General features: G+C 40.1%; 1 protein-coding gene across 1 annotated transcript in view; it reads left to right on the forward strand.

Annotated features, from left to right (window-relative positions):
* The window catches only part of MTMR12 (myotubularin related protein 12), a 41559-nt gene extending 14005 nt beyond the window's left edge, over positions 1-27554 (forward strand). The window contains 13 exon segments of the mRNA XM_083402778.1: positions 209-281; positions 651-781; positions 3400-3493; positions 6396-6519; positions 8180-8255; positions 8922-9028; positions 9949-10073; positions 10719-10797; positions 16372-16442; positions 21560-21732; positions 22190-22357; positions 23398-23559; positions 24830-27554. Of these exon segments, the coding sequence (XP_083258904.1) occupies positions 209-281; positions 651-781; positions 3400-3493; positions 6396-6519; positions 8180-8255; positions 8922-9028; positions 9949-10073; positions 10719-10797; positions 16372-16442; positions 21560-21732; positions 22190-22357; positions 23398-23559; positions 24830-25402 (1956 nt within the window). The 3' untranslated portion in view covers positions 25403-27554.
* The last annotated feature ends 388 nt before the right edge of the window (positions 27555-27942 follow it).

Raw genomic sequence — 27942 nt, forward strand, 5'->3', positions numbered from 1 at the left:
TACCCTAATCTTCCAGTCCTGTTATTATGAACGTACCTTATGTGGAGGAAGGGAAAGGAGAATGTTAGCCGCTTTGAGACTCCTTGAAGGGAGTGAAAGGCGGGATATCAAATCCAAACTCTTCTTCTTCTTCTTATACTTGCAATACAGAGTAAATGAAAAGACTAGTGTCTGTTAAGGAACACACAAAACATTTTTCTTTTTTCAGGAACTAGAATTTTATAATAAAATCATTGGGGAAAATGACATCACTCTTCAGTGTGTGGACCAGCTTTATGGAGGTAGGCTGACAACTTCCTGTGACTATTTGGTATCAACTAAACAACTTATTTCACTTGGTGATCCTAATCTAAAGTTCAGTTTTGGTGCCACTTGTTTGTGTTTTAATTTGTAAATCTTATATAATGTGTCAAGATCACTTGCTATGAAGCATGTATTCCAACATATTCAACTCTCAAATAGCCTTGCTGGCCAGATAGGTTTCCATTCCTTATATCAGGATGAATGTGTGTTACTTTTCAGCTCCCGTTATAGTCACTAATCTAAAATTATTGATAGAATAGTTCATGATAGAGAAGGGGTAGATTTCCTTGTTCCCTGTTCTAACTCACTGCATGGAGAAATGTTAAAACTATTTTCCCCCCTTAAAGTTTATGATGAGAGAAAGAAACCCCTGAATGGTCAACTGAGAAAATACCCAGAGACGATGATAATCTACTGCAAAGATCTCAGAGTGTTTCACTTCTGCTTGCGATACACCAAGGAGGAAGAAGTAAAACGGGTAACTGTAGCCTCAATTCCCTTTCTTTAGAACAAAAGCATTTGGGAGTAGCTATGAAAAAATGTTCATGAATAGAGTGACTAAGCTTTTTCCGTCGGGCATTTACAAAGTTTTAATGTGGATGTGCAGCATCTTGGTGTACACCCTTCTGAAAATTTCTCTCCTGTTGCTTTTATGAAACCTGGAAGCAAGTCAGAGTTGTCATGACATTTGAAACCTGAGTTCGTGGTTTCAAACAATGAGCAGTACCCAAGGTTTGTTCTTTGTTTACTGCTTGTAGATGGTTTGTAATAAAGAAAAGCATGAATCTGGGTTCAGATGTTGGAACAAGCCAGATTCTGGCTTGTTTTCCAGTGGCACAGGAGAATTGGGGAAAGGAGCACAGAGAGAACTTTTCACGTTCAACTATTATGAATAGAAATACAGTATTAAAATAGTACTATTAAAAGAAATATGTATAAAGAAAAACAGTAAAAGGAATATTCAGCTAGTGCTTTTATCCAGCATTGATACATTCATCACACACTGACAGATACTGTGTGAACATACGGGAAGTCTTGTTTCTAACAGCAGCAGTAAGCTTCTCTCATGTATTTGAATGAAAAATTGACACATTTAAAGAAAGCGGGAGCATCCCAAATTAGTTACTCTTTAAAACTTTTATTACTTCAGAATTGCCACTGAGGATTTGGAAATCACAGGAAAATGGCATGTTCTGTATTCACACAAAAGCCCTCAGGTGACTGGTTGTATCTATTATAATATGTACAGCTCCCAGTAGCATTAAAAGTGCAGTCTACATAATAGTGAAGCTTCTTTCCTTCGGTTTGTCTGAACTGCTTTGACGTCGCACCCTAGCCATTGTTCAGATGTCGGGATAAAGAGCCTCAGGCTTGCTCCAGTTCCTTCCCCCAGCTCCTGGTTCATGGTGAACATAGCTTGCTCGATTTGGATGGCCTTCCGGCAAACCAGGAAATAGAATGGAGAGGAGTTTGTGTTCAATGGCGAGGCCATAGTTTGGCTGTGGCTCCATTTATACATTGAGTGCAGAAGCTAGAATTACTTAAGTCCTTTTTACATCTAGTTCTGAACATTGCAGAAGTGTATATACTTGGTAATGACACACAAATTGATATTGGCTTCATCTGTTCACCCATCCAAGATAATATAGCCTCGGCCTATGTCGCATCATATAGTTCTACATTTGGTACATTGTTTATGGAGTTGGTCCCCTACAGGGAGTTGTCCATACTCATGGGTGTATGGAGAGCATTGCAATAGTATAAGGGTTTAGACTGCACTGCCTTTAAGTTTAAAAAGTGACCTTAATATAGCTTGAAAATGTGTGGGAGTCTTGAACATTTAACTTCTCACAACCTTTCTCTGTTTGGAAAAAAGGATACATCTAGAAAAGAATGGGTTCAGACCTCTTGTTACCCAGGAATATGAAGAGCATGTGACTTGTCCTTTTAAAAATCTCTCACGCCCTCCTGTCAGTCATTGTCATGCGATTGACTAGTGGGTGGTTCCACTCAACTGTCAACATTGGCCCATGGAGGTAGGGGGAGGTAGTAACTAAGCAGGATTAACCACCCTGAGTTCTAGCCTGCTTTCTGCAGGGATTAGCTGTGCAAGCAAGTTGGCCAGGGGGAGTTTGCCTGCATAGTCAAGCCAAGGAGGATTGAAGTTCCCTGCCACCAGCTGATGCATGGGGTGGTTAACGTTTTGCTTTCATGCCGTTGTACTGGACACATTTCTACCTGCACCACACCTAATGTTTCATATGATGTCAGGTGTAGGGCAGATCAATGTGGTTTGGGGGGAAATGGTCTGGGGGGCAAAATGGGGAGTCTTGGTCAAGTCCGACTCGGGGGCTGGAGGGTACCTAGCCCTTTGTGCTATATCATGTTCTTAAGCTTATCCCCAGTTTGTTTGCTTTTTTGCCTTCACCCAACAGAGTCTCTTTTCAACCACTTAGAGCTCAGCATTTTAACCTTAAGTATTAATTTGAAGCCTAAATAGATGGTTTGATCTAGTTGTGATATATACAGTCTGCAGGTTCTCCAAACTGGGAGCCTTGTCAGTAAAAAGCTATCTAAACATTTTCCGTAAGAATAGGGTCACCCTGGGCACAGACCAACTTTAATCTTGAAGGTTAATTTGTGCTCGGGACTAGGCATAAGCTAGACCTTAAGAAAATACATAAAACATATGCAGTCACTCTCATACTCAGATTCCCTCTTGGTATCCTTCACTCCCATTTTTTCACCATTTCTTCACCTTCCAAAGTGGTATCCTTTGTCAGATGGTTGCTTCAGCATGTTCTACCCTCGCCTTGATCTGACAAACCAGCCAGTCTGTTCTCCCTTCTTAGGATCAGGGTACCTTAAACACACTCCATTCCTTTCTGGATGCTTCCTTTGCTTCAGTCGCAGAAAGGTGAGAGCTAGTAGCATGTTCCTTGGCTTCCTGAGTAGTAGCAGGGTTTAACTCATTCTTTTCTGCATGCCTCATTTGCCCCAAACAAGGATGGAGCTTCTTGGTAAGTGACTAGACTTCCTTTCTGGCTAATCCTTGTTCTGGTTTATAAATGTGTTGATTTGTTGATCCTTTCTTAGATCGTCAGTGGCATAGTTCATCAAACACAGACTCCTAAGCTATTTAAACGCTTGTTTCTGTTCTCTTATGCAACAGCTGTACCAAGTAAAGCAGGTAAGCATATATCTACTTGGTTTTGTTCTCAAATTATCTGTTGAAGCCAGTTTGTTCTTCAGGTGGTATAGCTACTCATGCAGAAGTGGAATTTATGATACTGGCAAATATCAAATTATTTTCCTTACTAAATATGCTTAGGTGTTTGGTCGTTTCATTTCCCATTCATTTCAATGGCAGTAGCATGGTCATCTAAGTAGTAAGCTATTTTACTATGAATCATGAGATGTGATAAAATGCCCATCTGTATGGAATCAAAGAGAGGAACTTCAGTGGATGTCTCTTCAATACTTTGTGCTGAATTCTCTCTTGCTGAAAAAAAGGATTTGCTAGGAAGGCTGCATGTCTGAATTTTTGTCCAAGTATTTTGAACTTATGAGAAGGAAATCAACAGGCTTCATTTCTGTATGCTTGGATTCCTTATCTAGTAAATAAAACTAAAACTAAAAGCAGCTGTGTTTAGCCTGAGAATAACTGGGAAAAACTTTTCTAGCTGCTGAAATGATATAAATGTAGTGTGTGTGTGTGTGTGTGTGTGTGTGTGTGTGTGTGTGTCTGTTTTAATCAAGTGGTAGAAGCAGTGTCACTTCACTGTATTGAGGTGAGACTAACTAGGGGATAAAGATAAACGGCAACAAAGATCTTCTTCAATTTCATATCCAAACACCTTTAGGTAAAATCCAGGAAGGTACTAGGGCATCCATACAGTACTCTGTACCAGCACACAGTAAGCACTCCCTAAGTTGTATGTAGCTGCAACGCAAGTGAAAACTATTCAAAAACATTATTTTGCCTATGTGATAACTTGGCACTATGTCTTTGCCCACAGTTATTTTCCAAGACTGAAGTATGAATATCTTGGAATTGAAAACATACCCCATACCTACCTTAATTTACCTTTAAAACATTCTGTATTTCTTAAGCTGTAACTCTGGTGCCAGTTTTCTTCCTAGCCAGAGTGGATTCCATGATATTGTCACAAAGTTGAAGCAGAAAGGGCAGTGCTTCCCACCCTTGCTATGAATAGGTGAATATCTTGGCCTGTTTTTCAAACCACTCCCAAAATTACAAAACAAAGTTATTTATGGTGATGTGCAGCTTCCTGTTAAATGCTTCCCCTTCCCCATTTTGGCTAAGCCCTAGCAATATTTTAATCCAGTGGGCTCCTTGGTATATACTTCCTGTCTGTAGAAACATTGTGAATGAAAAGAAGGAAGGAGAATTTTTTTTAATTGGTTGGTATTCTAAGGGCAGCTTCTCCCTTTTCGTAGAAATATTTCCTGCATGATTTGAGTGTCCCTATGATTGGTCTTCATTAACATTACTAGTGTCCCACTGTGGGAAGGCAAAGCACCTCCCTCATTGGTGTGTTTATGGCAAAATAAACACCTTGCAATTCATGAATGATACTATATATACTCTTTCCAACATTGGAATTGTTTGGGTGCAGGAAAAAGGTTGGATGTGAAACAATGAGATAGTTATGCAGTCACTTCCCAGACTGCTGGTATACTAGTGTCTGACATCCGATAGCCATGTGTTTGCATATAATTCTTATAGCTAGACTGACTTGCTATAATGCAATTTTTAAATGTATGCTTGATTATTCATTCCAGGTTTCTTCATATTTATCCATTCTTGTTTTATGTCGACATGCAATTCGTTCATATGTAGCTAATCTGTCCATATTATCAATCCATGTGCTCAATGGAATCTTTTTGCGGCTCTTCCAATTCATCTAAACAAGTTTTTTTGCTTCTAATATAGCACAGTACATCCATTTTTATTTTTTTTTGATCCTTTGAAATCTCACACATTTCCGGAATATAATTTATTAAATTAAAAAACAATTTCTTTTTATTACTCTTGCTATAAATATCCTCACCTCGCACCAAAATGATCTTATCATTGAGCAGTTAATCAACATATGTACTAAGTTCGCATTTTTACTCCCACATCTCCAGCAGTTGTCTGCACTTATTTTCTTCTGGAATAGTTTTGCTGGAGTCCAGTGGACTTTGAATATTTTCTGTTGAATAAGTCTTAGATCCATAGTGGCTATTTCTGTTTCTTATACTTGACTCCTATATTTCATTTCTTATCTGTACCCCTAACTTTTCACTCCATTTTTGTTCACTCCATGGTTTTTGTTGTATGTATCTTTTGCGGTTGATGTTTATATTGAAAAAATGATTTTATTTTTTTTTAAGTGTGCTTGATTATTTCTAATAACTGGCATTGATGGACTTACAGCTGCACTTAGAATTGTTTGACACTGTATTTTGTACTTCCACTGCTTTTTATGGAAATTCATCAAAAGTTTATAACCACCTAATTAGATTTTCGGTATGTGGAAAATCTGTATTGTGGATGTATTGGTATGAATTGAGACTACTGCTTTGAATAGCATATTCTGTATGGGCTTAAAACCCTTCATTTTTAAACTTGCATTCCTGAAAATGTTAGGTTATGAGGGAGTACTGATGCCTGTACAGACCATGTTGCAAATGGGCACATTTGCACCTGAATTTTTGGCAGTTTCCTTTTTAGGATGTCTCTTTTGTGGCACTCCAAGCTATTCTTGAAGCTGACCTGGGTTCAAAAAGCAGTTTGAGGATATTGAAAGCAATTCAAAGAGGGAAAAGGGTTGAGCATGTAGAAACAGCAATTTCACTTTAAACTGCCAAGTTTTTGTCAGTTTCTCGCTTTGGGTTATGGGTGTAGTCTCTAGGTCAAATCAATAGCTTTGTGTAAATATGTTGAAATGCTAATTTCTACATTTAAATCACAAAACTAAATTCAGCCAGTCCTGTAGCTAAACTTTCTAGTTTCTTGCTAAAAACACCCCAAATGTATGTTCTTTTGTTAGATTAGTTAGAACTAACAAATTATATTTTGACAGAAAAAAAGAATCAGACAGTGATGTTTGATTCTATTAATGACTGGCGTCAGGAACTGGAACGAACCAAAGGAAACCTGAAATTCAAAGCAGTGAGTTCCAATGAAGACTACAAAGTTTCTAAAAAGTAAGTATAGCTCACATAATATTGCTATTGAACAAATTAACAAATGTAAACTGATTTCTTTTATATCTGTTCTCTAAAGCTGTGAACAAATTAATTTGAATAGCAATCTTTGGGAATTTATTCTCTTAAGGTGTTTGCAGTTGTTATCAATGATTAGGTTATTCAAACAGAGGTTCCCATAAATATATATTTCCTTTTTTATGGTAATTTTTATTAGTTTTCAATTGCAATCCAATAATAGCCTCATTATAACAATACCAATTTATAATACAATTATTAATACTAGTAGTTCAAATACTGAATTATATAATTTAGATAAGGCCCCCCACGTGCTAGAATTCACAGCTTGATGATTTGCTTTATTTCTGTGTTCCAAAATCTTAATTTCTATTACATTCTGGTTGTAATAATCCTTATGCAACAATTGCAATATTAATAATTTCTATTTGTGTTGACTAATTAAATGATTTATAAAACTACAAGCGAGGAACTCAAACTATATCCTTGTTCTTCCTGTGTGTGGCAGTTATTCTGTCTGTGGTGTTTCTTCCTGTCCTTGTAAGATGTTACGTCTTTCTTTCCCCCGGTTGTTGCTGTTAACCATCATGCCTTGCGCGAATAGTTAGCAATGTAGTTAGGCAGTCCTAGAAGCAAAACTCAGGTTCCTAGGTAGGAGCTTGAAAGCTAGAACCTGCAAGATAGCTTTTTTTTTTTTATGCTACTTATTCCATACACAGGGCTAGCAAAACAAACACAGCTAAGTGCCCTCAATGTGTGGATTAGCCAATACAGTGGTACTTCTGGTTGCAAACGGGATCTGTTCCGGAGGCCCATTCGCAACATAAATGGAACGCAACCCGCAGCAGCGCGTCTGCGTACATGCAGGTTGCGATTTGCCTCTTCTGTGCATGCGCATGCCATAATTTTGCACATCTGCGCATGCGTGAGCGGCGAAACCCGGAAGTAACCCTTTCTGGTACTTCTGGGTCGCTGTGGGACGCAACCTGAATAAACGTATCATGAAGCAAATGTAACATGAGGTATGACTGTAGTGTTTGTAGGAAGTGTTTGGACTGAGGGACATTTTGGACAAGCTAGACCTGCAGAAATGGGCTGATAATCCACTTGAGTCGGAATGGAACCAGACTGGTTGGTACCTAAAATAATAAAGGTGGCAGAAAAGCTTGTAAACTGATTCATGAGGGAAAGCCAAAATGAGTTGAGGAGCGTCGGGTTCAACCTAAATCTAGGGGATGAGAACATTGGTCCAATAGGGGGAGGGGTTGCAGTAGACACTGGAGGTGCAGAGGTGATAGCAATTTATATAAACCAAAGTTCCATAAGTAAGTGCAGATGACATTTGGGGAGAGAAAGTGTATAAATGTTTATATTCTAATGCTAGAAACCTAGGAAGCAAGCAGGAGCATGTTGTTTTAAAGGATGACATACATACAGGGAGTGTATCCCCTGGAGGAATGGGGAGAGCCATTAGATAGCTTGTCTCTGGATACAAACTCTATAGTGGGGTGTGCTGCAACATGGTGCCCTCCAAATATTGTTTGCCTCTGGTTCCTATTTTGAGAACTTTTTAAAAACTGAACAGTTCCTGTGGTGTTCCGCATCATAAGTGCAAATTGCTGTTGACTTTTAATGTTTTCAGGTTGCCAGCATACTTCATTGTTCCCATGTCTGTCTCTGAAGAGGACCTTTCGGAATATGAAGGAAGAGGAATTCCAGTGAGTATATTCGTAGTCAAGAATTTATGGAAGACATGTATGGGAATGAAGTGAACTTTACACAGGGTGTGTTTAGGACTTGTTGTGGCACAGCTGAAGAATCTGAGTAATATATCAAATGAGTGCAGTTTAAGAACAGAAGCTGAGCAAGAAAGGAGACAGTTTTGTACTCCTGAACATTGGGTCATGTAATTTTGTGTGGTGTTAATTTTTATCTATTAAATAAGGATAAATGTTGGCACCACAGAATTCAGAATGAAATTTCTGTACATTCTGTGAATGAAGTCGGAGAATCTTCCATGGTTTGGAGAACTGGAAATGGAGCCTCGGGCTTTGCACACTCCCACTTGGGTGATGTAAAAAACGTGGCTTCCCTCAAACCAGACTTGGAGACTGATTCAACCTATGTCTTGTACAAACACGAAAATGAGTAGGCAGAAAGCATGTGAGCTAGAGGTTATCGTATGATCATCTAACCTAACTCATGATCTTTAAAAATGATTGCAGTTTATTATTGGCAGTCCTTAAGAAAACTAAATGTAATGCAGAAATGCTGTAGTGATCTAATATTCACTCGTAACATGCTGTTGTATGATGCAGCTACTTTATAACAAAATGAATGCCCCTTGGGTAATATTTACTGATGAGAATAAACGTGTGTTGCAGATTTGGTGTTGGTCCTGCCACAATGGTGCTGCTCTCCTCAAGATGTCTACTCTGCCCAAAGCACAAGATGACAACGCTCTACAAACACAGAAAATCTTCTTAGAGGAGTCAGTATTAGCTTCTTTCATTTTTAAGTGTCTGTGAGGATCTTCTCATCAGGCTTTATTTCACTCCTACTTTATATGCATGTTACAAATATTTGCCTATGACTATGTTCATTGTGCTATTACCACAAGGGTGATGTGAACTGCAGGTTTTTTCTCCTAATGTTGACTAATTGTTTGCCATAGATGGCTGTTAATGTTGTTTATTCATTCTTCGATGCATCCTGGACAGCCAAAAAACCAATTGCTAACCCAAAGCACAATGATGAAATTCCCAAACAGCAGGGTGCATCTAACTGCCAGTAGCTATAGGGCTTGTCTATAGGAGCAGGTCTAAATAAACAAAGCCTATGTATCACTTTGTCTTCACCATTGGTTCTGTAAGCATCCCTGGAACTTTGGAAGAGGAAGATTATAAACGTGGAAAACACCAGTGCCATTATAAAAATTAGAGGGTACGGTTTTAACAGTATAACTGGGCGATACAGCAAAGGCTCCAAGAGCTCAAGTAAATCTAGCATTGTTCCTCCTATCTAGAACTGAAATAGGTAACTTGGGGCCCTCCAGGTGCTGTTGGAGTACAACCACCCATCAGCCCCAGCCAGCACAGCTGATGCTCAAGGGTGATGGAAGTTGTAACACAATATCTTACTGCTGGCCACAGGTTCTTTACCCCAATTATAGAGTGAAAAAAAAAACAATCAAGAAGACCATGTTGTTTTTTACCAAAGTAATTGCATAAAAACTGTGTTCTTGTTGACTGTCTTTGCCACTCATGCTATAGCTGATCTTATACTCTGAACCCTAGAAAACTGACATTTATATTGACATGTAAGAAATTGGATTGTAAACTTCCTTGCTTTTTAATTTTAAAATAGTCACTATTAAGCCATTTAAATCATAAGTTTTAATGTGTTTTTCAGTATGTATAAGACACTTGATAACCCTCCTTATGAAGCCATGAAAGTTGATGTCCTGTCAAGTAGTCTTCCGTCTCTGCAAGAGATCCAAATTGCATACACCAGATTTAAACAGCTGTTTCTGATAGGTAAGTGGAAACTATATTGAGGGCACTATAGAAGAATATTCTGTCTAGACTTGCTAAAGCAAAAAAATACGCTTTTTCTCCAGTAACCACCCCACTGGCTGAAGAAGTCCCCATTTGAAATTTGTAACTAAGCTTGTATGTTGCTTTCCTGATACATGAAGTGCTGAGAAGAGTTAGCTGTTTGCAAATGTGTGAAATCATGTAGTATGTCTAAAGCCAAGGATGAACAGTTCTACAGCACCAAGAGCCATAGCAAAATAGCACTTTACAAAAGAGAGCCACATCTAACTTCATTACCCTTAGACCTGTCTTCTGCTTCTGATACTACTGACCCCATATGTTTTTTTCATTCTGTTCTCCTTGTTCAATCCTATCCCTTTGAGTTCAAGGAGTTTCTGTGATAATTTCCCACTTGCTGTCAGTGTCAGACATTTGGTTCCAGTGCTCTACTACTTATTCATTTGAGCTGCTCCATCGTACTGATGACTTAGGGCTCTGCTTCACGTTTTTTCCAGAAGTTGCAAACATAACAGTTAATACATATCTCAAATATCATTGTGCCTTTTGAAATCTTCTGTTCTATTGATGTCAAGTACTTGAGTTGCCACCAGAAATAGCTAAAAACAATTTCTCTGCTTTTTACAGATAATAGTACAGACTTCTGGGATACTGATGTGAAATGGTTTTCATTATTGGAGAGTACAAATTGGCTAGAAATCGTAAGGTTAGTGAAACCCTCAACTGTAGTGCATCTTAGAAAGTTAATGCCGTACTAAGCTAGCAATGCCAAACTTAATCTGAATTTGCTCCAAGATGTAATCACCTGTATAAGATCAAACAATAACACAATGGCTTTATGGACTTCATATCATAATTAAGGCTTCCATTTATGTTAATGTGACAATTTTGTTCCATTCATGTAGCAGATGCTGAGTCTGAGAGTTAATTTTCCCACTTCAATTCCCTCTACAGCAGCATTAAGGGACAGAGTTGGTCCCCTTTCATATTAGAACACATAATTTTAATTTTCAAGGATGAGTCTTCAGGCACATAAAAAACACATTTCCTTATTACAGGAAAGAAAGCATAAAAACCTTGTAAAATACTAGCACTACAACTCTAAAATATTGATTATTGATGCAGAGCTGAGAAACTCTAAATCATTATCGCCTGAATCAGCAAGGCTAGAATTGGGCAGGAAAGTGAAACTAAGAGAGAAGATGTCTCAGGCCAAAAGCAAAATAGGAAACAAAGAAATTCAAACCAACAGTGCCATTGGAGGCTCAGTGGACCTTCTCAAATTTAGCCCACAGCCCCAAAATAGGCCCATAAAATCCAAGGCAACGATACAGACAATCGTCTCGCCACCCCTATTAGTCAATCTGGAATCAGCTCTTCCGGCACCAGCCGGAATGGTCACACCTACTAAAGAACAGCAAAATGTAAACAAAATTTCGACACACTCCTCAATGCCTGACCTGGAGTCATCATTATCGGGCGGAGAATCTCTAGTTGACGATTTAGAAGCTCAAACCGCTATCGATATGGACTGGACAGAAGACCCCTTGGGCCATATAAATAAGATGACATACCCACGGAAGGGAAATCTAAGAATAGTTAAAACTTGTACCGACTTAATCTCTGCTCCCCTAGGTGATAAGCTCTCTGATAAAACAAGGGATTTCAGAGAGGAGACTAGACCAAATCAGGACACTACCCCTATAGGACCGGCTGAGCAGAGCATAATTACAAATAGCTCAAGAGGTACATCTGCGCCAAAAGGAGAGAAGTCATCTACTATTAGTCAAAGGAAAATTACTGACTTCTTTAAATCTGACAACCCACCAAGGCCAGCGTTCCCCCCTTCCCTATTGTGACTACCCAAACCTCAGTCAAATCCTCCCCCGTTCTCCCTTTTAAGCTGGAATATAGCAGGTTGGAAGGGGAAAAAATCTGACCCGGACTTTGTAAAACTAATAAACTCACACCAAGTAATTCTCTTGCAGGAAACATGGGAAGAGGGGAGAGTAGATATTAATGGTTTTGATGTTACATCATTACCGGCATGCCCGTCTACTAAAGGAGGCCGGCCCAGAGGAGGATTAGTTATAGCAATTTCCTTGAAAATACAGGCAAAACTCACGCTTGTAAATGCTTCCACCTTTGCAATTACAGCCCTGATTACGGGGGAAAACTTTGAACTTGTTATAACAAATGTTTATCTTCCTCCTGGAGGCAATATTGCAGACTTACACAATAAATGGGGAACCTTGGAGGAACATCTCACTTTTTGCCACTCCAAATACCCCAATATACCCAATGTTATAGCTGGGGACTTCAACGCTCGCATTGCAACAAACTGGGAGTCTTTAATCAAAGCCAAATGGTGGATAACCCCAGAATTCATTAATGACCTCTCCCTCCATAATCAAAGACTTTCCAAAGACAAAAGGGTAAATGAAGCGGGAACCCTTCTTTACCAATTGGTACTACGTCTAAACTTAGTGATTCTAAACGGGAACTGCCTGCCTGACGTACCGGGCGAGTTTACACACATAAGCCCCTCTGCAAACAGTGTCCTGGATTATATATTAGTATCTTATGACATATTCCCCAGAGTTTCCCATTTCAAAGTTGAAAATATTCATCTGAGCGACCACCTACCGTTGGTCGCCACAATGACTATAGACTGGACCCCAGATGGAAACAGACACCCAACACATCTGATTATGAACTCAGTATTGCAAATCAAAAGTGTAAAGTGGTCCGAATTACAGGCCCAAAAATACTCAGCATATTTCCAACAAGGACTAAAACAAGCATATTCAGGCTTAACCGAGGATTATTATGATTATGACCAAACTTTAAGACTATTCTTGAATCTGTCGGAAGATCTAACGTCTTTTTTCTCTGTCCCGACGCATAAAATAAATCGAACACAAAGGAAGATAGGTGCATTGTGGTTCAATAGTGCTTGTAAACAGGCTAGACAACTTCTCGGTAACATCTACAAAGAGTATAAAGCCTCCGGGGCAACGGTCTTGCCAAAAGAATATTTCCAAGCAAAATCGGCCTACAAGCAAATTCAAAAGGGAGCCAGACAGGAATGGCAAGTGAATCAATGGCGAGCAATCATAGAAGCCTCATCATCACGGAACTCCAGACAATTTTGGCTCCTGGTAAATAAAAGAACTAAAAGATACCCTTTGACTATTATTCCTGCCCCGGTTTGGGAATCTTACTTAAAAAATTACTTTGCCACAACTGACTGTATTGCTAACACAAGAGATGAATTTCAACATCAGCTTCCCCTCTGGCCCCCCACCGATCCAGAAGACATCCATGACCTGATCGTTAAACTCAAAACAGGGAAAGCGCCTGGGCCAGACCTGATCCCGGCAGAAGCAATAAAATACCACGCGGACTGGTGGGCCAAAGTTCTGGCGACCATCTTCGATGCCGTTAACAACTCTGGAATGATCCCGGAAGTATGGAAGGACGCTGTTATCGTTCCAATCCACAAAAAGGGCTCACCAGATGACCCGGGGAATTACAGAAACATCAGTCTGCTCTCAATAGTGGGGAAACTGTATGCCCGCTTCCTGTTGAACAGACTTAACCAATGGGCCGAAGAGAAAAAATTAATTGGGCCCGAACAAGCTGGATTCCGCCCAAAACAGTCAACAATTAATCACATTCTAACTTTACAGCATCTTGCCTGGAAATACTCCACCCCAAAGGGTGGCCAACTCTGTGTAGCATTCATTGACCTAAAGGCAGCATTCGATAGTATCCCCAGGAGCATCCTCTGGGAAAAACTCATCCGCTGGGGCATTGACAGAAGGCTTCTCTGGCTAATAATCAAACTCCATGAGAACTCAGCGGCCAGAGTGAGATTCACCCCGGAGGGTGATCTCACGAATTCAATTCCCATTAACAGAGGTGTCCGACAGGGTTGTATATTGGCTCCACTCCTGTTCAATTTGTTCATAAGTGACATGAGGACTCCCCTAATAGAGGCCCAAGAAAGGATTCATGCACCCCGCCTAGCACTTTATCGCTGCCCCTTGTTACTATATGCGGATGACGCAGTCATTCTTTCTTTTTCTAGAGTAGGTCTCAGGAGGGCCCTAAAAATTTTTGGATCATACTGTAGCGCAAACTCCCTTACAATTAATTATGGAAAATCTAAGATCCTGATTTTCTCAAAGAGCCGGAAACTCCATAATTGGAGAATTGATGGGAGAGTCATCGAACAAGTCTATAGATTCCAATATTTGGGAGTTTGGTTACAACATAACCTCAGATGGAAGGCCCATGTAGCCTATGTTACAAATAGAGCCAAAGCTATCTCCTTGGCGATCTTGCGATTCTTCTTCACCGATGGGGCCCTTCATATCCCATCGGCGCTGAAAGTCTTCAAGGCCAAGGTGATCCCGACAATAGCTTATGCCATCTCAATCTGGGGGACCCTTGCCAACCTATCTCACCTGGAGGTCATTCAAAATCAGTTCTTAAGAGGGATATTGAAACTACCCAACTGTGTAAGTAATACAGCGTTACGCATGGAACTTAATATTGTATCCCTGGAAAATGCTCTGTGGAAGCACATACTCTGTCACTGGTTATCTCTATGGCACAATCTCCCAAACTTGTACTTGATACAATGTATGTGGAGAGATGATTTCCAGAGCCCATGGGTAAAAAATTTACAGCTGAAAATTACGGCAATGGGAATCTCCCCATCCAAATTATTAGAGCAGGACATAGTCCCAGCTAAAAGAACAGTAACCTGTAAGCTAGAGGAGATGGACTTGCAGCAGAAAATGATCTTGGGCAATGGTACCTGCTCACCTCTAAATCTTGGTTTATTACCCCTCTTAAGGCTCCCAAACTATTTGAATTCCTTAACTTCCTCAGCTCATAGATATGCCTTTGTAAAGGCAAGATTCAACACCTTCCCATCGAACGTGCTGAGAAATAGATTCTCCAATGGACAGATATCGCTCTTATGTGATTGTAACAGTGGGGCACCGGAATCGTTGCATCACATAATTTCTGACTGTGCTTTTCACCTACCGGCCAGGAGCAAGTTTCTTGCTCAATATCTTAAGGGAATTGCCGATGACACAATTGAAGCCAAACTGAGATATCTACTAATTGATGATGACCCCCTAAAATCACTCATGGTTGCCAGATTCCTGATCAGCGTCCTATCCCTAAAGAAGAGAAACGGTCTCCTGTGTGATTCGGACAACCCCTTTAAACCATGACCTATGTTTTAGGTGATATCACCATTGTTTTAAATCATGATCTATGTTTTGGGCGATATCACCATTGATACCCCTGATTAATTTATGAGTAGAGGGTGATGTATAGGTTACAAATTTATTGCAATGTATGGTGGTGGTTCCTGTTTTGTATGATGGTGGTTTTTGTTTTTGTTTTGCTTTGGTTACTGTTTGTCTTTTGTAAGCTTTGGCGATTTTAAATTTGGAGTTTTAAGTATAATATGTTGGTATGGGAAACTGTCGTGTAACGGGCCAATGGCCGTAATAAAGATCAATCCAATGGGCAGGAAAGTGCTGTGAGCTTCCCAAATGAAAGAGTGAGGGGTGCTCAAAGGAAGGATTTATACCCAATGTTTCCTTTGAAGGGGACAGATTATAATTTTTTTCCTCTGTTATCAAAGAAAAACAAGACTACATTCCACAAAATAGCCAACTTAATGAAAAGGTTTGATAACTCATATGCACCAAATGCACTGCATCATCTTTAACAATGTTACTAATGTGTTTACTATTAGCAAACAAAATGTTAGTAACATCTAATAAAACTACATCAAATATAAAGAATTGTTATTTTTGGAAAGCGTATCTGGATAGAATTTACACATGTATTCCCAAAACCTAAATAATACAGGAGTGTTTGGCTAAAACACTAACTGTATCAATGTTAAAAATAGCATTTGTTGTGAACACAGCTTGTTTCACTAAGCTATAAAGGAAGATTAAGTCAGGCCAATTCAACAGGAGACACAAGGTTATTGGTTTAGTGTAGGAAATCAGGGGTACTGATATACCAGTCTGATATGTAAGTCTGTGGCCCATTTTAGAAGGATGTTAGAAAAATAGAAAAATGCCCTTTATTCCTCTTTTTAAAAATGTTTAATTCTGTTCCATTGTGGTGAGAAAAATGCAACTATAGGGCCTGTTTATTGTGTCTGGAATCAGCCAAAATGGGTACAGAAGTGGGAGATGTTTGTCAGTTGTGCTAAAGCATTGTATTCATGTTCTAGGAGATGTCTGAGAAAAGCAGTAGAGATTATTGATTTGCTAGAAGCAGAGAATACAAATGTTCTCCTTATAGGTAAGTTGTGTACATCCTTCTTTCCAGTGCGCCTTCCACATAGCTGCTCTGCTTTCTAAGTAGCTGAATTGTAGAGTAGTTCTCAAACATATGTGAAGAAAGGAGTTGAGTTTCATGAACTGCATTCTATATTTAGAGTTGCCCTGGAATTATTAAAAGTTGTAGGGTTGGACAGTAGTTATGCTGCTGTTGCAATCCCTTCTCTAGTTGACACCTGACACATAGCCTTGGCAGGCAAGGGGATTATTCAAAGAGGAAGAGTTGACTATTTAAGGTCTACAGCTGAGTACACTTCATGTGTTAAATGTATTCAGAAGATAAGTGAGGGGGTTTGAGCCTTACTCTGCAGTATGCTTGGAGTACAATCAAGCCAAAGCAGAGAATTGAAGCCAAAGCACTGAATTGACTTCAGTGGTAGATGGTTTCTTGCTGAAATTAATAAAATAAAGACCATAGCTTTGGATGGCACCCAGATTTATTTGTAGGTCTTCTCGTGAAGCTGCGCTGTAGGTGCTTGGGCATTAATTTGCCGTGAGCAGTTTTAAGATCTCATGGTGACTTCCTCCCCACCAAAAGAGAACAGGTCAAAATCGTCTCAGAGGGAGCCCAGAGTATGCTCACTTCCCAAAAGAGTTGTTTACAAGCAATTGTTTTGATGCTTGCAGAGCTTATTCTATGGGTATTGCAGTTGAGGTTTACTTTGAAGTACACAGCATGGGCTGTCAAATGGGCATGCAAAATGCTTAATTTCCACAGTGCAGGTGCTGGTTTTGCAGATCCTTGTGGGAGAAGAGTCCATTTCACACTTGGGATGATACACTTTGTATAAAGCTTTACAATACAGTGCATTGCAAGTTTGCTTATATGTTTGGTAATCTTTTCTAGAAGTTGGTTCAGTTGTTCTGACGGTTAGATTATTTGTTAAACTCCTAGGATTTCTGGATATTGTACAAGGTTAAGAAAACAGTTCCTGCCAGCTGGCATATAATATAATATAATATAATATAATATAATATAATATAATAATATAATATAATATAATATAATATAATATAATATAATATAATATAATATAATATAATATAATATAATATATAATATAAGCAAAAGAGATGGGATAAAAATGGAGAACAAACTCTGGCAGTATTTCTTAGTTGCATTAAATATCTGGCCAGGTGGGATGGCTACTGAAGGAGTTGGTTCTGTGTAAGGAAGGTCTTTGGCAATTACGCCAAGGGATTGTAGATGGCCTGCTGCCTTTTCTCCCCTTTGCTGCAGCCTGGTGGAAAAACTGCTAATTCATAGGTCTCGTGACACATTCAAACCACAACCCTAACGGCTATTAATGTTGACTGTGCATAATGTCTGTGGCAGTGTATCTCAAGTCTAGTTTAGAAAGAAGAATTATTAATGGTAGGGAGGAAATGCATGCTTCCATGGCTTGATAGAAACTCTGGTAAGTGACCAAGAGGCCATTGGTTGTTTTCAGAGATGGCTTTGGGCTATTGAAAAGTACTTTTGTGAGGCAAGGTGGTTGATTCTCACTGATACCCCTATCTCTTTTATGCCATAACCCCCAAACGTGCATTTTGAGGGGTGTGGGAGGGGCTGCACTAGGTAGAAAAGTCTGAAAATTTGTGTGCCTAAGGTCACACACGCAGAAGTCTTTTCCACTAGCACGTATCTACCATTCATGGTCTTCGCCAACTCTTTTCCTAGATACAGGTAGGTAGCCCTGTTGGTCTGCCGTAGTCAAAACAAATACTTCATGCATGTATCTGAAGCGTGCATGCACACGAAAGCTCATACCAATAACAAACTTAGTTGGTCTCTAAGGTGCTACTGGAAGGAATTTTTAAATTTTATTTTCCTAGAGTCTTGCTGGAATGGGTCTCATTTATTAAGCAGATAAGATTTCAAAGAGCAAGCTTTGATTCACTTAATGCCTTATTGCAATCCTATAATCATTTGCGTTGGAGTTACCATTCAACTCAGTAAGGTTGGCTAAACATGTGTAGGATTGAGCTTTAGGTCTTACTATTTCTCACCAGCTCATTTACATTAAAGTGTAACATATAAAACAGAATTAAGCACTCCTTGAAGTGTACTAAACAGCTTGCATGCAAAAATCCCTGTAGGATTTTTTACTTTTCAGTTTCAGAGGTGGTTTTCCATGTAGCATAGTTCGTGAGATCAGGGTCCCATTGTTCTACAGAGCCTGCGGTTTACAGCCTTGTGGCAGGTGGCGAGAGCTGTGCAAGCAGAGCAACATTGCTCCACTACCTCCTGAACATAGTGTTGCTGCCAGTTCCTGAGAGGGAGAGCTGCAAGGTGAAGGAGCTCAGCACAGTGTGGTGGTAGGAGTATTGGATTGGCTCCTCAACTGTGCTGAGCTTTTCCCCCCTCTCCGTTTCAGGAACCAGCAGTATTTGGGAGGCAGGTGAGCAGGGCTGCCCCCCTGTTACTGGCCAGTCCTTTCCACTGAAAGGCCACCTGCAGTCCCTGGATAAGCAAAATGGTACTACTTAGGGATCCAAGTTTGCTCTAGCTCTATAAACCATATTGAGTGAAATTATGGTTTATGGGGAAACATTATGTGCCTTAGTTTCCTCATATTTTATCTGTTCTTCCCTGGAAGATTTTTGTACCAAGAATTTGAGGTATATATGTCATGCCCTAAAGAAATGGGATAAGCCCTCTCTGTAAGTGGTCACTGGACTCTTCCATTGGGTTGATGCTTCATTTCCTGATAGCGTAACTCGGAGGTTTTCAACCTTTTTGAGTCCATGGCTTCCTTGACCAACTACACGTTTTATCTGGCACCCCTGTGGGGCTCAGGAGCCCAGTTATGTCATTCCTTGCTTGCAGGGCTGGCAGTCTCTCACCCTTTTTCAAACACCCTCCCTTGTGGAGTGTTTTCTCATCCTTCTCTCCTCTTCCCTCTGCATGGGAGTCCTCTGGGCAGCCTCTGCTGCTGCCCCTGGTCTCTGAGCTGCCCTCCCTGCCCCAAAGAGAGCTGCCTCCCAGAGGCACCATTTGCCTGGGAAGCTTGTAGCCAGGGCTGCTCCAACAGCCAGCCACACAAGCCTTTGGGAGGCACAGATGCAAGAGGGCACCAGAGGAGGGAGGAAAGGAAGGAGGGACAGAGGCCAGTGTGGCCCGCGGCACCCCTGACCATCATTCAAAACACCCTAGGATGCCACGGCACACTGGTTGAAAATCATTGGCGTAACTAGTTTTAGAGGAAACAGAATAAGCACCCTTCCGGAAGTTGGGTCTGTAAATCTTGGATACAGTGGTACCTCAGGTTACAGACTCCACTAACCCAGAAATAGTACCTTGGGTTAAGAACTTTGCTTCAGGATGAGAACAGAAATCGTGCCGTGGCAGCGCAGCGGCAGCAGGAGGCCCCATTAGCTAAAGTGGTGCCTCAGGTTAAGAACAGACCTCCAGAACGAATTAAGTACTTAACCCGAGGTACCACTGTGTATGCATGCCTATGGGGTCTTGACTGTGGCTTTTTACTAAGTAACCTCCTTGCATCCTGAAATGTGGGCTTAGTTGGAAATCACTTTAGCATATTGCTGAGATTTTATTTTGGCTGGACACCTGCATCTTCCTTCTGTCTCATCTCCTTATTTTCCTTCTTTCAGTGAAGACCCTGTTTTCTGCTGTCCCATTTTTCTCCACCTGTGAGTAGAGTGCTGTTGGCTAGACTACAGATGGGTAGATTAGGGACGCTGGCATTTAGCACTGTGGCTAATTGGTAATTGTGCCATTCAGCTAGGGCTGGGAACATTCATCCTGTCTGCATTTTTAAGCAAACCAACTCTCCAACAATTAAGTGCATCTACATAGTTATCACTCTTCTCTGAATTTTGGAAGCTATTGGCTTAAAGATTGCAGTAAAATGCCCACTTTGGGATAAAACATGTTTAGAAATGCATGCATTGACATATAATATGTATTTAAATACATATTTGGCACACTTAAACATTGGATTATTGTACAAACAGGCTAGAACAGACTTATGAATGAACACATGGGAAACTGACACAGGCCAGAAATGGACTGATTCACCCACCCCTACACTAAGCAAGCTCAAAACTGGCTACTTTTAAGTAGCTTTCTCTTTGAAAACATTATGCAATTTTCCAAACTTTCTTCTTCAATCCTACATCCTGCACACAGTTGTGTTCTTTCCTCATGCAGCATTTAGTACATTGTTCGAGGTTCTTCAGCTTTGTGTTATGACATCTTACTGTGATCTGTGGTGCTGGGGTTTGCCTTGACCACTGTGAAATAGTTTCTGTGCGCTGCTTTGGTAATCTATATCCCTAGTTGACATAATCAAGAATGAAAGGGAAACATCTGAAATTTGTTCTACTAGAGAATATGAAATTTCACTCAAAGTACTGTGTTTCTGAGAAAGCAATACAGGCATCCTTCCACTTATGCACGATCAACTTTTGTGCAACCATGTATATGGGCAGTGATGGGGAATAATTTAATACATACTGGAAAATGGAAGGAGATAGCTGGAGAGTCCATGTGGCTCGCGAGGAGCCATAATTGGACTTCAGTGAAGGTGGAAAAGAGACTGGAGTTCCAGCAGGGCTTTGTTTACACTGCTCAGCCTCCTTGCCTGACAGCTGATGTGTGGGGTAGTGCAGCACCACTTTTCCGCATGTCTTCCAGCCTCTAGCCGCCCCCAGTTTCAGTTCCAGTTGTGGATAATTTTGGGTACAGTATTTTTTATATGGATTGGAGAAGAGATCAGCAAACAGGAAATATAAAGGGTGCTCCCCACTTACATGATTTTCACATATGCGTGTGGGGCGCTTGTATTTTGGTCCCTACTACTACATCTAGTCACACTATGCTACGCTATGCTATTCTTGGTCAGTTTGTTGTAAAAGGTCTCTTAATTGAAAGGTGCAGAGTTGGGGGGGTTCAGTAAACCCCATTTGTCAAGAATCCTAAAGTGGCCAATCCTTTATTGTAGGTACCAAGTTTTAAGTAGGAACTGTTAATTTTTGCAATTTATATAGTTCCTTCAAGTGTTTATAAAAGGATTTGTCGTGTCTCAAATGTTTCCATTTCTTTTTACTCTTCAGAAGAGAATGCTTCTGACCTGTGTTGTGTAATCTCCTGCCTGGTTCAAGTTATGATGGATGCACACTGCAGAGCTAAGCTGGGATTTCAGAGTCTTATTCAAAAAGAATGGATCATGGGAGGACATGCTTTTCTGGATCGGTGTAACCATCTGTGGCAAACTGATAGAGAGGAGGTATGACAAAATGAAATTCTTGAAGTCTTTGAGCAAAACCATATCCTCTAGGATGGTATTAAAGGGGGAAGGCTGAGAATCATAATGGAAATACTGCATTTAGCTATTCAACAGTAACAACGTAGTATGTGTTTGAAGTAACTTAATTTTGACTTTAGCAAAATGATAGTACAGTATAGTGGAACTCTGTACCTTAAGAGCCCTAAATAAGGAGCCTGCCTATGTAACATGGCCTTTAGAAACCCTTCAGAAATGGGTATGAGACTAGGCCAGGCCAAGACTCACAATTTAAAAAATAACTCCTCATCCCCACCAGCCATACTTAAGTTGACAAAGGTTAATGAGGAAAGGGTATCACATGGAATACCCCCTTGGGTAGGTTCAGTCTTGGTGAACTCAATGCATCAAATACCCCACGTAATCTATTGCATAATGTCTGGTTTTTTTCCCCTTTTAGGCACCACTTTTCTTGTTGTTCTTGGATTGTGTATGGCAGTTGGTTCAACAGTATTCACTAGCCTTTGAATTTACAGAGACTTACCTAACTGTCTTGTCGGATAGTCTGTACATTCCAATATTTAGCACCTTCTTCTTCAATTCTCCGCATCAAAGAGACACTACCAGGGTATGTAGACTGGGGGCTGTGGGGAATTACAGATGGGTTGTCTTGGTGCAGCTGAATTTTCTTTGGATTTATGACAGCAAGTGCCAATAAAAGCCTTGTTTTTATAACGTACAAATGCTAGTGTCTTTTTGTTTTGTTTCTGTGTATTCTAACAATGGTATATTATAGTATGGAGGAAGCCTGTGTATTCTAACAATGGTATATAATGTTGTGCAGCATGTTTAATCACTGCTTCTTTCAGCTGGAAACCTTTTCACCCCTTCTCTGGCTTCTGATACCTCGCCAGACATTGCTCACATACTTTCAACTCTTTGCAGCCATGAAGGTTACTCTTCATATAAAAAAGAGAACTAAAATTTTAGAATCTGTACAAACATGGTGTAGTATCTGTCTGGTATTGCACAGACATCAGTATGATTGAAGCAAACTACCTTCTATCCTATTCAGAGGGGGGACCCCCCCAATTCTCTCCTTCAGTGCTTTCATGAGCTATAGGAATCCTGAGAGTGTCACTTTTCAAGGATGGATGTGAACAAGATACCTTGAAAGTTGTTCCTCTGCCACAGTTTCAAAAGAATTATGATCTAACTGGGTCCTTCTTTGGAGGAAGGTTATACTTGAGTACAATATTATCACTTAAATAATTTCTTCAGCCATTGGTTTTTAAAGACTTATTTTTTACATATCCACCCTTTCCCTCATACTATTTGAGGTAGCATGGGGTTCCCAGGTAGTCTCCCATCCAGACTGATCAGAGGTAACCCATGACTATGTCATATGCCTTCAGACCATGTCCTGGATCAAGTGGATTTTCTGTTCGGCTAGAATAGGTGTACAGATACGCTTGGTACAGTGAAGTTATACAATGCCATGTTGAGAAATGTGTTCAAATCCTGCTAAGTCTACGCAGACCAGAGAGGTGGTTGAGGGAGCTGAAATTGCTGAAGTAAAGATGTTACTTGCAGTAAAGAGCTAGTATAAACTGATGCGTATTAGAAATATATTCGAGATTCTAATTCTTGTCTATTTTTCTTTGATAGTATGGAGGAAGCCTTAATACAGAAGGCACCAAACTTAGTTATCTTCACGTTTGGGACTGGTCTGTGCAGTTTGGACCTGAGGCACAAGCCTTGCTGAATAATCCTCTTTATGCTGAGAAGCCAAAACAAGTTAAGAGTCAGAAAAAACCTACACAATTCAAGGTAAGGTGTCCAACTCTTTTCCTCAAAACTCTATATCATTTTTCTGCCTTACGTAAATAAACAGTGGCTGATGACTTGTGTCACCCACTGTTCAGTTAAGGTAGAACCTGTCAATTTCTGCAAATAGTTTTCTCAGTGCCAATATCAAAAGCAAGGTTTACAGCTTACCTTGCTGCATTATTTTCAGCATCAGATACTTCAGTCATTGCCATGATTTGCTGCCTTAATTGATCGCTATGAGTTAACTATATAAAGCTAAGTAAAATAGTGTTAACATATGATTAGGTAAAGGGACCCCTGACCATTGGGTCCAGTCATGGATGACTCTGGGGTTGCAGCGCTCATCTCGCTTTATTGGCCAAGGGAGCCGGCGTACCGCTTCCGGGTCATGTGGCCAGCATGACTAAGCAGCTTCTGGCAAACCAGAGCAGCGCACGGAAACGTCGTTTACCTTCCCTCTGAAGCGGTACCTATTTATCTACTTGCACTTTGACATGCTTTCGAACTGCTAGGTTGGCAGGAGCAGGGACCGAGCAACGGGAGCTTACCCCGTTGCTGGAATTTGAACCGCCAACCTTCTGATTGGCAAGCCCTAGGCTCAGTGGTTTAACCCGCAGCATCACCCACTGCATCACATAGTCATTTTCTGGTCTTTGAAATTAACCCATAACAAAAAACTTAAAATGCAAATAGTTATTTAATTAAAAAGTATACATCAGTATATTTTGTATGTGCCCTCAAATAATTTTTCATTTGAGAACCACTAAAGGATTTGCAGTCTTAAGCATGCTAGGTGAATTCTTTCACAATTTGATGGGAAGGGATGTAATCCTTTTTTGAACTGCAACAGGGGGTTTAGTGAGTTGCCTGACTGGTATGCATCTGAAATCTGCAACTGTTTTGCTGAGCAGATTTAGGCAGTTTTTCAATAACTTGTAAAAACTTTCAAAGATGTGGCCAATTATTCTGTTTTCTGAGGAGGGGCAGTGTCTTGACTTACTGACCCATTAAATGTTTTTTGCTGGTTGACTAAATTTAATTCTAACTTCACTCCTCTCTCAAAACACTATCTCAGTTGCGAAGAGATGGTTGATATTCTCAGCAGCTTTCTTACTTGACTGAGTAATGTGTTGTGTTATAGCTGCTTAGCTATTTTTTTACCAAAACACTGGTAAGTTGTAGGCTATGATAGCTGTTTAAATGCAACTTAAATCTGTCTTAAACTAAACTATTGCCTATGGTTTTTTTTTTTTTTTTTTTTTACGAAAAGCATCAACGGCAGCTTTCCTTACCATTGACACAAACGAAACCGTCCCCCAAAAGAGGGTTTTTTAAGGAAGAAACGGACCAGTTAATAAAAAACCTCCTTGGCAAAAGGATCAGCAGGCTGATAACATCTGCTGACGAACTGCAGAATACCTCCAGAGAATTTTATGAGAGTTGGCACTCCAAACCTGCTGATCTCCATGGAATCCTGCTGCCACGCTTAGAAGGACCAGAAATCAAAGTGTGGGCGCAGAGATACTTGCGATGGATCCCTGAAGCTCAGCTGCCTAGTGGTGGGACAGTTGCCACTGCAACAAAAGTCTGGGATGTGATGGAGGATGTGCAAGGTTTGCAGAAGCAAATGGACGAACAACGCAGCCAGAGTCTCTCAGAGGAGGGCGCTGCAGCAGAGTCTCCCTTCCAGAGAAATCCTGCTCGCCTGTCTGCTTTATTTCCATTTGCTGGGCTTCAAAGACATTCCCTCAAGCCAGTTTTACCTACAAGCACCTGGAAAGATTTGGAAGGTGAGGACTTGGCTAGGAGAGAAGATGAGTATGTTGATTTAGGGGATGTTTGATGTGAGGCTTATGCACGCAAACAGAAATGAAAGTACTGGCACACTTCTCTCCAAACATAAAATTGGTTTCCTGGCGGTGGCTTTCCCTTCTGCCTGATGAAGCTTTTAGCATATGAAGATTTCCTCACTTGAGCACCCGCAATATTTTCTACGTGAGTTTTGATCAAGCATTTTAATTAGTTCTTTCCATAAGCATGGGAGATACATAGCTGTGTTGCATAGGGCCCAGTTGAAAAATAAAGTGAAATACAAATTAGTTGCTCAATCATGGAAAGAGTTAAGGTGTTGGGGCACTCTCAAAATCATAATAAACTTCTTGTTGGAACATAAAGGGGTGGTGGTCTCAGAAATATCCACCAGAATTTTAAAATGTCCTAGTCAGGTAAGAGTGTCTTCCAGGCACATCTTATAATGCATATAAAAACATGTGCTGTTTGAAAGACACCCCCGGCGTTTCTAAGAAGAATCAGGTGCCATGTTTTGTTTTGTTGTTTGTTTTTAATGAACTTGACAGGGTCATACCTGCCTTTTTAAAACTCCCAACTAGAGAAATACTAGGTGTTTCTCTCATTCATCCTACTTGTTCTGATCATCCATGATCTGCAGAATAATAGTTCATTGTTGTATCTTAATAAGTGTCTTAGTTTTCAGTAACTTAAGATAACAATCTCTTGTGCCAGTCCTCTTTTGTTTCCATCATGTTATTATCCTGCCGCCTTGGTGCGTGACGTCTGGAACACACACTACCAAGTACAGGATGGGTAAGAACTTAAAAGATGGCAATAAGCCAGACTTTTTCTTCCAGATTGCATAGGGTGCTCATGTTGAACTTCCTCACTAGCGCCAGTAGCTTGCACTGAATCTCAAGTCCTTACTTTAGGAAAGGCAACTAAAGAGCTATATTCAGCTTTGAAACTGGATTTTTCATCCAGTACTGCTATTTTATATAAACGTGACATTAAAGCTAGCTATGAATGTAAAGTTTATGCATTGGAGTTGAATTGCTGGATGTTGTCACAACAGTACCTCAGTTATAAAAGCCATATGAAAACTGCTTATTAAGTTTTGTCTGCCTATACCAAGCAGATAATTCAGCTCTGAAATAGAGGCTTTGAGAAGTCAAGAGGGTAAAGTCTTAATGTACATAAATCCAGAAGTAGCCCACAAGATAGAATTGGCTCTTAGTAACCCTTCCTCCTTGGAGGGCTGGAGCTTCATGGATATGACAGTGCACAAGTGGTTATTGTACTAGCCCAATGAGATTCTAGGTACAATTTTAAAGCATTGCCTTGGAGTATATCCCAGTGTGCTATACCTGCTTGTTTTTTACGTTGCATTGGGAGCTAAGATTAGACTTCCAAAAGAGTGGATAATGAATTGGTGTAAATCAGGGTAGCTAGCCTGTGGCTCTCCAGATGTCATTGGACTCCAAATCTCATCAGCCTAAGCTGATGGGAGTTGTAGACAACATCTGGAGAGCTACTTAGAGCTACCCTGGTATAGATGAATGCCAAATGGAAACCTCAGAATCTATGTTGCCTTATGCATTTTGCTACTGTAAGCTCCTTGAGCTTTCAGTATTCTTAAAACACAATAATTCTATTTGTATATGAGCCTTCCGAAAGCTAGCATTGCACACTTTTGTTTCTTCAAATTTATTTAGCATTTATACAGGAGTTTCTCTCCAATTAGTACAGGCTGTACATTTTATAGCTATTTGATTATGATTTTGAGTTCACTTTGGGTGAAAAACACTAACGATGGAAAGGTTGTTTTTTAAAAAACATTTCCTTTGACAGTTAAACAGTTGTAATATATTGGTCGTGGAAATGTATTTATATTTAAGCTGTCAAGTATTGTGTATATAGGAAACTCATGGATATGGAGGGATTTTTTATAATGGCTTATGGAACTGCTCCGCTCTAATAGGAATGAGTATGGTATTGATATGATCAGAACACACAACTGTGGATGGAAACATATTTAATTCATTATACTGAATTTTCTGGTATTCTGTTTTATACCTCCCAGTTTTACACTGAATACAAGCTTAGCATTAACAGTACTAAAGGAAAAAAACTCTTCCTGTTTACTTTAATGGACTATTTGGACAAATGTATTTGTTTAATAAAGTGTACTTTTACTATTTTAACTTGAAAAGTGTCTTTGTCAATCTCAACCATTAAGCTGTTTGCATAGTCTAGTCCAGAGTTTCCCCAACTTGGGTCTCCAGCAGTTTTTTGACTACAATTCCCATCACCCTCACCCACTGGTCCTCATAACTAGGGATGATGGAAGTTGTAGTTCAGAAACAACTAGAGACACAAGTTGGGGAATCCCTGTCTCTAGTGTTTTGCAGCACTAACGGATGTAGTAACCTTACCATTGGTTTCAGGATTCCTGATAATCAACAGCAGAAGTGCAGATCCATACAAAACTTGCCTTCTGCGTAGTCATACCTTTGAATGCATGTAACCCACTGCCATGTACAGCAGGGATGGGGAGCCTGTAGCCTTCGAGATGTTGGACCACAATTTGAT

This window comes from Podarcis tiliguerta (assembly GCF_965153285.1).
Source record: "Podarcis tiliguerta genome assembly, chromosome: 11".
Taxonomy (NCBI): Eukaryota; Metazoa; Chordata; class Lepidosauria; order Squamata; family Lacertidae; genus Podarcis; species Podarcis tiliguerta.